The sequence below is a fragment of the Papaver somniferum genome, chromosome 10 (genome assembly GCF_003573695.1).
Source record: "Papaver somniferum cultivar HN1 chromosome 10, ASM357369v1, whole genome shotgun sequence".
NCBI classification, from domain to species: domain Eukaryota; kingdom Viridiplantae; phylum Streptophyta; class Magnoliopsida; order Ranunculales; family Papaveraceae; genus Papaver; species Papaver somniferum.
In genome coordinates, this window is record NC_039367.1 from 27225044 (window position 1) to 27236534 (window position 11491).

Here is an 11491-nt window from a genome sequence, read left to right on the forward strand (position 1 = left end):
AGATTCTCCTTTAACCTAGGTTTTTTTTAAATCCATTATAGGTTAACGACTTAAAGACTTTATTGGGATTCTGAAGCCAGACCAACTATTTTCTTTGTAGTTACATGCTCTGATCTTACTTGTTCTATCGTAGTGAGTACTATCTTCTCTAAGATTTTCTCGAGATTTCTCCCATAGGTAAGATATAAAAAGTAATCACAAAGATCTTCGTCTCATTCCTACTACCATATATAGTTAAGTTATTGTGAGGTGATTGATATTTCTAGGCCATTCTTATAAGACCGGATTATCAATTGGTTCATGTTCACCTTGATTTATCAAAATACAGAAAAAACGTCGTAGGTATTTGTGGGAGACAGATTTATCTATCAAAATATAATTTTCTGTGGGAGACAGATTTGTTTATTAAGTCTTCAACTTTGAGTCATATCAACTCTTAGTTATGGGTGAGATCATCAAAGGGAATCAAGTGCGTAGATTCCTGCTGGGATTCATAGGCGTAAGGAACTCGACTGTACCTTAATCAGTGTGATATTGGTTAGGGATCAAATACATTCCAGTCTGAAGTAAACTTGTAGTAGTCTAGAGTCTGCAGCGGCTTAATACACTGTGGTTTCCAAATCTGGACTAGGTCCCGAGATTTTTCTGCATTTGCGGTTTCCTTGTAAACAAAACTTCTGGTGTCTACGTTATTTCTTTTCCGCATTAATAATTTAAATATCATAAGTTGTGCGTAGTTCAATCAATTGGTAAATCCAACATTTGGTTGTTTATTGGAATTGATTGACACTTGAACATTGATCTTTGGTACCATTCAAGTTGTTTCTCATAATAATCAGGCTCACAGATTCTATCTGTTTGATTTGCTAATTACATTGAGAAACAAAGATATAACTCTTGAATATATTTCCTTGATTAAGTCTAACTCTCTAGTTGATTCTCTTGGAATTATATTGGAGCTAGTCCATACAGATTGCCTAACGAAATATTGGGGGTGGTTGTTAGACCCCCGCTTTTTCAATTGTGTTATAGGAAATATTGGAATATCGTAGCAGTTGTGAAGACTTAACGCTTCCGCGGGTTTTAGCGCAATAATTGGTATCATAGCGATCCAATTGTCCCAATATATTCTACATTATTATTATTGCCACTTAGGTCATTTTATTAGAACACAAAGAGATGTGCTTTACACATCGGCGGTGGGTATCCGAGCAACAAGCTGGGAACTAACACCTTTTTGAATAACAATACCTAGCCTATTTAAAAGAGAACCGCCTATTTTATGATTGGCATCATTGTTTGCTAAGAAGTTTCTCAATATCTTCAGAAATGAAATTTTTTCAGCCCCGAGTTCAACTAATGTTAGAAAAGATAACACATCAAATCTATGGGCAATACATTTGTCAAGATATTTATTGCATTTATGAGTGACTGCAGGTGAAACTGCGTGACCCTGTGTGCGGTTGCGAGTCCTGCCACTCGTGATAGGTAAAACTCTTATGACATCAAAACACATATCTTTCCCATTCTCCCAATTATACTCTAAAATATCAGCGGGTTTCTAGGCGCTTTCGTTATTAAACAAAAAAACCAAAGACACCTCCTTTCTTGCAGCGACACCTGTTATGTAACACATGTCTTCCAGGACATCTGTAGCTAAATCGTGCCTGAATTTAGCTCTATTTCTTTAACACAATGTATAACATGATCGCGGAAGACATCCATGGCATGGTCACAACTAGATGTCAATATTTGAGTATGGAGATGAATTGTCGAGGCCCAACTTCTTTATTTATCCCACTAATGGGAATGGCCTTGAGGAAGTCCACGACATGTTCAGCTCTGTTGCATTGCCATAGGGTAGCATCTCGTTTGGTTAGGTTGTAGCTAGTGGAAATATGTTCCTTGACAACACAAAACTAAATAACTGCTAGAGACTTCATGTAACAGGGGGCAGTATCGTTGATGTTGACATGGGAAGAAGATAATCCACAAGTTTGAGTGAATAGATTTAGGGCATCCTGAAATCTATGGCCAGGGTATGTAGCACATGATAATTGTTTGATAGTGTTCTGCAGGTGTTGATTCTGAGCACACGAGGATAGATAATCGTATTTCGGGGTGTATGCCATGGTATGAACCCTAAACGCACTGTCCTTGACTGGTAATTTACCGCTATTGGGTCAAACCAAAACCTGCACCATCACCTAATGTAGATCCATATGGATGGTAGTGCGGAGTGCAAAGTATAACCTGGAAACTCCAGTGCAATTGCGGGGGAGTAAGAGCTCGCTCTGTGGATCTTCTAGTTGTTGATGGTGGTTTTTTAGTTCGGGGATAAAATTGTAAAACCCTGTATTTAATGCGTCGTCGTTCTGCAAAGAAGCTGAGCAATTTAAGAGTGATGAGTGCCCAGGACTCCTTTCTTACATATGTATTGAGCAATTCAATATATATTTATATATAAAATTTATCCAGAATGGTGCATGTAGCAAAAACCCCAAATATTCTGTAGATTTTATCTCTCGCCTGCATTATTCATTAATGTATGGCTTATTGAGTACTTTTCCCATGCTATATATGTTCCCCGGCTGAACCCTTAATATTGATATGACATGACAATTAATGTTCACTCGCATCTGAGTAGCATGATTTCCCGAAGTATCAAGATTAAGGTCTGCATGAAAGTAATCAATCATAGGACGCGCTAACTGCTCTCCGAGAATAAAATTAAGAATTTTCTGTTAACACACAAAATTTGTATGACCAGTTAAGAGATGATCTGAGATTGAATCTTTGGGCAGAGCATGAAAGTTGATTTTATGTATTTTTCTTAATGTTTTAGCGTAAGTCTAAGTTATGTTATGTATTTTTCTTTATGTTTTTATGTATTGTTATTTTTCTAATTAATAAACTTCAATATTTCATTTCAAACTAATACATTTATCATTTGATATGGGAATGCATAACAACATATCAAATTAAAACTTAAACTTGGAATGCATAACAACATATCAAATTAAAACTTAAACTGCTACATTAAACTTGTACATTAATCATCTAGAGGAATTATTACAGCAAACTCATCATCATCATCATCATGGTTGTTAGCAAATCCAGGTTGATCTTCAATCTGTGCTTGAATCCTGTCAAATTCGATTTTCCATACACGTTTTTGTTGGACGTTCATAATTGAGGTGTTATCTTGAATAATGTATGCTTGTCATAGTCAAACCCAAATTTTTCTTGAGAAATACAACTTTTCTTTCTCTTTCCGTTTTGAAATTTCCTTTCAATGGATCTTTGCTTCTTTGCGGTCTTTTGATGTTCCATAAACTCCGCCATGTTAAATCCTCCGGAACTCCCTCCTTCTTGAGCTAATTTTCTAGCCAGTTTTGTCTTGTTCTTCCCTGGAAGTTTTCCCTTATTATTACCATCAACATAAGTATTGAAAACTACGTTGGAATTTGAGCTTGTAGGGGTATCTGGTGAACAATTTGATGGACCTTGTGAAAATGGTGAAGAATTTGGTGTTGAGGGAGAAGAATTATATGGTGAACTTTCAGGTATTAGTTGATTTTTTGCTAAGTAATATGGATTATATTTGTTCAAACCCTTCAAAATATGATAACAACTTTCGAAAGCGAACTGTTTACCATGTTTTCGTTGCCAATCCATACGAACATCTCTTTCAAAATCAACATCAGTCTGACCACTGTCCTTGCCTTTTCTCTTGGCTTGCATTATTAATGCAACATAAGCGGCCACTTCCCGTTGATTACAACGAAGTGTTCTGACAATCATTTTGCATCGCGACCATTGATGTTCATGGTTTGCTCTTCATATTTCTTAAATATGTTATCCCACATGGTGTTACCATGTTGTTGTGCACCATCTATACATCTTGGGTAAAAAAACATAATTACGACAAATACATTCATCTTCTATCATGCTGTATTTTGCACCACGGACTCGGTTCTTCTTCTTTTTACCTTTATCTTGAATTTGAGCTTGTGAATCCATTTTACAAGAAAATATAGAATTGTAGAGGAGGTGGATAATTTTAGATTTAAAAAAGATTGAGAGATTAAGAAATTCTAGGGAGATTTAGAAATTCTGGTGTGAGTTGATATGAGTTTGAAATTAGGTATTTATAGAGGGGGAAATTGTAGCCGTTGGATGAAGATCTGATAAGCGATTATCATACCATCGAGCAACAACTTGACTGTAGCTGACGATTTAAAGACCAACGAGAAATAAATTGACCATCGAGCGACCGAGACCCTATCGCTCGATGGAAACTCTGTCGTGTATGCCTATACGCCAAGAAAAACATATTAACATATGAGTTTGGCAGTTTGGCATACCCATAATGGATGCATATATGCCAAATATCATATTTTGTCATGTGCATAGGAACATGCCTAACGTGAGCTTAAATATTTTCATTTTTACCCAATTTTAACTTCAGTATCGTATATATGAATTTCCCCGGGCTATATTTTTTCCACTCAAAAAATAAATCAATAAGGCGAAGATGATTACCGGGTACAAATTTAATCTTTAAGTTTGTTGGATCTGAATAAATCAAAGCACCATCGGATCCGTAATGCATTAGACAGTGGCATACACACCTGTCAATTTTACTTTGACAGATTCTCACCTATCAAGACAAGACAAAGTTTGGAAAGGTTCGGTTTCCAAAGCAAGCAATGAGTACTGTTACTGAAAAGAAAAAAAAAATGAAGCTCTTTTTACAGAAAAGCTAAGTAATGCCTTGACTCGAACTGGTACTGTCTCTCATGCTTTTGTTTGTTTTATCTGCCTCTGTTTCATTTGTTTTATTCAAACGTCCAGACTACACTAAAATATCAAGGATTAATCGGGGGCCACAAAAAAAATAATTGGGGGCAACACCAGTTGATCTCCAATAGCATTTTGGGCTACCTCTTATCCCAATTTTTCGAAATGGCTAAACTATTCCTAAATCATTAGTGTTAATTTAGTTGATTAGTTAAGTTAGATTAATTGTAAATGAAGATTCTTTTGTTCAAAATGAAGGAACCAATACTCAAAATGAAGAACCCAAAGCTCTTCAAATTGCATGAATGGTGCTCCAAGTTGTTGATTCATGGACACTGTGCAGCAGCTCAGTGTGAGAGTCGTTAGGTCGAGTGTATAATAATCGAACGACCCTTAAGAGTCGTCAGTTATTTGGCACAGAAATAAACGACTCCAATCTTCAGTTATGAAAAATCGTCAATCAAGTTTGAAAAAATTGACGACTCAAACCTGCAACTTTTACAGATTATGAAAAATCGTCAAGTTATTATTTTATACCATAACGACTCTAATTATCATTGTATCATTCTGACAAAAGGGTTGTTACACAACAAAAGGGTCGTTATCATTTTCATCACTTAGTGGATAAATAAATAAGAGTCGTTAACATTTTGATTTATACGTGAACGACTCCTTATCATTTTGTCATTTAATTAAAGGATAAATAAAAGTCGTTAATATTTAGATGTATACATGAACAACTCCTTATCATTTTTGTCATTTAGTGGAAAAATAAGAAAGAGTCGTTAACATTTTTCTTTATACATGAACGACTCAACCAAATAGTCGTTATCATTAGTGATGATTATGTGGAATTAAGATGACGACCCTTCCATTTATTTGGTCAGAGAGGTAGTTTTTAGTCATATAGAGTCGTTAGTGTATAAAAAGGGGTCGTTATAGTAGGATCGTCAATTGGTTCTATAATATATTGACGACTCTATTCTGAGAAAAAAAATCTTAAACCCAGATAAAGGGTCGTTATCTCTTACACCTTAGAGATCAACGATTTTTCATACAAAAATAACATGCATATGAAAAATCGTTAGGGTATATAACTATAGAGGTTGACGACCCTTATTTTTAGGAGAAGCGTGAAATGGTATTTTCACCATCATTTTGGAAGCCCCTTAACATTTCTGTGTGGGTATAAATTTGGTGAGGCCCCCGATTATTTTTTAGGGCCCCCAATTAATCCTTGTAAAATATTAGGAGTACCCAAATATTAGAGCGTTTTATTCAAACTTATACTAGCGCAGCTAACTTATTTGAGTTGATGAATTGCTAAAGATTATAAGGATGTGCTGCCTATTTATATGCGATGGATGCCATACCTTCTAGAAATTCATTCCAGTTATTAGTAATTTTTTTGATCAGCAAAACTAAATTTCTAAGTCGGATGCACACTAAGATGATGGCAAACAATTATATGGTGCGAATGCAAGGGTAAAAGAATGCTTTTTACACGCCCTACTTAAAAAAGGTAGAGCACTACAAGTAAAACTTGTTATTCCATTACATCTACTTAATATATGGACCAACTATCAACTACCTGTTGTAGAAATATTATTGGTGGTGTGGTTGACCACCCCCATGTGTCACTATGCATGGGAAATTTCTCTCCATGCTATACACATGTAATATTTCCTCTAACTCAATCAACACATGTAAAACCATCTCACATGCAAGCTAACACATGTAATAGCTAGAGTTATCTCCCTCTTGTATATATATGTGATTAATCAATGAATGGAAATATATGATTCTCCTTCTACTCCTCTACTTTGTTTCCATTATGTTTGTCTCCCATTTTCAACATACTTAAACACGTTATCAGCACTTTGCCTAACCATTTTGAGTTTCTATCTTTCAAACACAAAACAAAAGAAAGTTGTTGGATTCATCCTCAAAAACAAGTAGGATTTTTCCAAAAGAATGTATAACTCAACTACTCTTTTTATTATCATGTACCTATTTACTATTATTGAAAGTGATATATTTGTCTCATCTATCACATGACATGATAATATTAGCTTCTACTCTTTATTTTAGTTACCAAAAGTTAAAAGAACATAATCCATTTGATTTTTACTAGTTGATTTTCAACTTGATAGTGATAGCTTATTTGTTTCTTCATGATCACATGCTTGTCTTCTAGCATGAAAGTGACATTTTATCTCTAGTTTAATTAATTAAAATCATCATATGATATACAAAAAAAAATGGTTTGTTTTACTAATACAAAAACAAAAAGAAGTGGTCATATTTTTTGTTTCAAACTCCCCATGTGATGTTGTACTTTCTCTTTCATTTTTTTGAAAATAAAGTAAATAAATAAATACATGTATGACCATTGAAAGATATCATATCATTCTACTTATTAGCAAATCTATTATACCCATGTTGCATATGTATGTATGTTAATTATTCTTTTTAGGTCATCAATATTCTAGTATTTTATTTTTATCAAATATTCATCATATATGTATGCATCCATGATGTTATTCCCACCAAATATGATAATTTAACACATTTTTTTTTAGTATGTTATACTATTTATTAATTTTTTTGGACCTAACTCAAAATTGTAAATTTTTGACATAGACCTTATACTTAGTATTATATCTTAATTTGATATTACTCATGCATGTCACAAATATTAACCAAAACGTATTTTATCCCGCAAACGGTTTGCTACTAAATATGCAAACAAATTGCGACTTAAATTTTAATAATTTTATATGCGTATATAAACGATAAATGGGCATGTAGTTTATTTTTTTTAACATACCTATTTTTCAGTTGACTATTTTGTCAACCTTGTTACAAAAATTGTTTGCAATTTTTAAACCATAAAGAAATTTGGTTTGCAAACAAAGTTCCCTTGTTAAAACTATAAAGAAGCTTGGTTAATTAATTTTGTGGACTAGGTTATGTCAGAGATTGGACTATATGACATATCCGTATTACCCACACAACCATAAAGAAATTTGGTCACGGGAAAATGATACTGGGATTTGTCGTGGACTCAGAAGGACTTGAGCACCATATTAATGTCCTTTATTTTTTCCATGTAAATGGACCCAATTCGACCAGAATTCGAACTTTTGGACTCAGCAGGACTTGAGTACCACCGTTGGGTAGCAGATTGGAAACTACCTTTGTGGCAAAGGACTTCACCTCTGCTATCAAGCCATATGCCGACGCTGCTCCGGCATCTGAAAAAGACAAAGCTAATGCTCTTATGTTCCTCAAGACGCATATCGATCCTAACTTGCGTTGGGGTTATCATCACTTGAAGACACCAAAAGAGTTATGTGATGCTCTCGATAGCCATTTTGGGAACATTCATGATTCCTTAATACCACAATTAAACGTCTTGTGGAACGAAATCTGCTTTCTCGATTATGTAAAAGTGAATGATTTCCAAAAATACATGCTACAAATTCAGGCACTATGGACTTTTGTGGAAAGAAACTAACTGATGAGGAAATGATTCAGAAAACCCTATCAACCTTTCCCACATCTTCCATGATAATAGCGAACCAGTATCGTTTAGAGGTTGACAACAAAAGAATCACCACATTCACTAGGTTGATAAACTTACTTCAAGTGGCCGAAAGGCACAATGAGATTCTTGTCAATAACGATGCCAGAGCTGTCGGGAAAAATAAAGTTCCCGAAGCTAACCATGGAAAGGTCAATAAGGGAAAGAACCCCAAAGGAAAGAGGGCTCGAAATTCTAATTCACATCCCCATGATCCATACCCACGTGGAGATAACACCTCTCGTGGGAGAGGACGTAAGGGACATAATCGAGGTCGAGGGCGTAAAGGTCACTCTAATGTTTGGCATAGAGAAGGAACTTCTGGACATAGTGGTGGTGATCCTAAGTTTGAGAAAACACCTAAAAATCCCACTAACAAAAAGGCCGCAGACGAAAGTACGTCTTGTTTTAGGTGTGGAATCACCGGACATTGGTACAAGCATTGCAAGGCTAATGCCAATGTAGCTGCGAGCTACAAAAAGTACCGGGAAACTCTCGAACAAGAGGCTCACTATATGGAAGAAAATGATGTGACCCCTGACGTCAACCTCACAATTTCAGACTTCCCGGGCAATGAGGAATTTTCCCCATCCATGGATGTGCCTGATTTTGCTTGGGTCTAAGAATTTAGTTTCTTGTTTTATGGCTTGTTAGACTCTGTCTTCCTTTAGATGCTTTGAAGTTTTTATGTTATCTTTGACTATCGTTTGTTTAATAGTTTGAGTAGATTTTACTGTTGCTGAACATGTTCTTACCATCTTTACGTTGTGTGTATGGATTATCTATAAGTACTTATTTTCTATTATGTTCTATAGAATTTTACTTTGTTTATGATAATTTGTTGTTTAGCATGTAAATTAGAATGGAAAGGATGCCATTCTAGTAGAACAAAATTCTCTAAAGGAAGTGAGATAAATTGTTCATTTTTCTTTGTTTGTAACATTCCCGCCTAATATACTTGTAGGAATGTCTCCAGGAGAAATTGAATGTTTAGTTGATAGTGCAACCTCCCACACTATCCTAAGAAATAGACAATTATTTGTCGATTTTACTCCTTATAATACATCTGTGACTACGATGATTGGATCATCGCACATAATAATCGGGCGAGGTACTGCTCAATTCTTGTTGCCAAACGACACAATGATTAAAGTCATAGAAGCTTTATATGAACCAAGATCTTACCGCACTTTGTTGAGTTTCAAGGATATCCGTGCAAATGGTTATCACTTGGAAACTCACTGTGTAAATGGAATTGAGTACATATATGTGACCTCGAGTGAATGCGGAAGGAAGCGCATCTTAGAGAAACTAATGAGTCACTCTAGTGGATTGTATATCACCACTATTAGGATTATCGAATCCTATGTGGTTGCCAACGATGAATTGTTGGCCAGTGACTTATATAAGCTTTGGCACGATCGACTAGGGAACCCAGGTCGTGATATGATGATTCGTGTTTTGAAGAACTCACACGGACATCCTTTTTTTTCGAATGAAAAAGAAAATGAGACAAAATATTGTTACAACGCAGAGTAACAATGTGTATTCTTTTTCGTCTTCAAAAGTAATTGAAGCGCATCCACTGTCTCATTCTTTTTCGTTTTCCTTATCGAAGGCACATCGCTCATTCTGCAAAGATTGTTCTTTGGCAAAGACAAGATCGAGACCATCCTATGCAAAAGATACCAAACAAAATATTCCATTTTTACAAAGAATACAAGGTGATATTTGTGGACCTATACATCCAGAATGCGGACCATTCAGGTATTTTATGGTTCTGGTTGATGCTTCGACCCATTGGTCACACGTTGCATTATTGTCCACAAGAAATGTCGCATTTGCAAAGATTCTAGAACAAATTATACGATTAAGGGATCACCACCCTGATCATCCAATCAAGTCTATCATACTTGATAATGCTGGAGAATTTACATCTAAAGGATTCAATGATTTCTGCATGTCTAATGGAATTGATGTAGAGCATCCCGTACCCCATGTACACACTCAAAATGGTCTCGCAGAAGCTACCATCAAAAGGTTACAGATGATAGCTAGGGCATTGGTTATGCGTTCCAACCTTCCCATTACTGCCTGGGGGTACGCCATATTGCATGCAACATTACTTATTCGTTTTAGACCCACTTCTATCCAACCATTTTCTGCGTACCAGTTGGTAACTGGATATGAGCCTGATATTTCACATCTACGTATATTTGGTTGTGCCGTATACGTGCCTATTACGCCCCCACAACTTACTAAGATGGGTCCACAAAGACGAGTAGGTATTTATGTTGGATACGAATCCCCAACAATTATCCGCTACTTAGAAACTTTGACAGGCGATCTCTTTACTGCTAGATTTGCGGATTGTCACTTTGATGAGACAACCTTCCCGTCGTTAGGGGGAGGTATGGAAAAGGACTTACAAAGGGAACGACAGGAATTGTCGTGGTGTGTTCCCACGTTGTCTCATCTTGATCCCCGCACTCCACAATGTGAAAGTGAAGTGAAAAGAATTATCGATCTTTAGAATGTGGCAAATTCAATGCCTGATGCATTTACTGATATCGCTAAAGTGACGAGATCACATATACCAGCTGCAAACGTGCCTTCAAGGTTGGAAATTCCCGAAAAGAGAAAAGGTACCATAGATATAGGTACCAAGGCTGCTCTTAGTGGAAGTGTAGCTGAGGCTGTGGCTCCCAAAAGGAAGAGGGGGAGACCACTTGCCAAGGAAGAAAAAGGCGAGTAAGGCACAAACTGATCCATATATCATCAATAAAGATAATCCATCTCATGAGATTGTCTCTGATTACAGTTATGTCCATGAATCATTACTGGGGGACGCCCCAAAGTTTGAATTGATTCCAGAGAACAAAAAAATCTCTATGGATTGTGAAAGTTCATACGTGTTGATGGAAATATCCTCCACGCATATTGATGATATATTTTCATATACTGTTGCTCGAGAGATTATAGAGCACGATGATATCGAACCACGCTCTATTGAAGAATGCCAAAAGAGAGCAGATTGGCCTCAATGGAGAGATGCAATCTGTGCTGAATAAATTCACTGGCAAAAAGACAGGTATTTGGTGC

At 36.0% G+C, this 11491-nt stretch overlaps 1 protein-coding gene across 1 annotated transcript; it reads left to right on the plus strand.

Annotated features, from left to right (window-relative positions):
- Positions 1 to 8298: 8298 nt before the first annotated feature.
- Positions 8299 to 9012, plus strand: LOC113315434. Its single transcript, XM_026563711.1, has one exon. The coding sequence runs from the start codon at positions 8299 to 8301 to the stop codon at positions 9010 to 9012; it is 714 nt and encodes a 237-aa protein (XP_026419496.1).
- The last annotated feature ends 2479 nt before the right edge of the window (positions 9013 to 11491 follow it).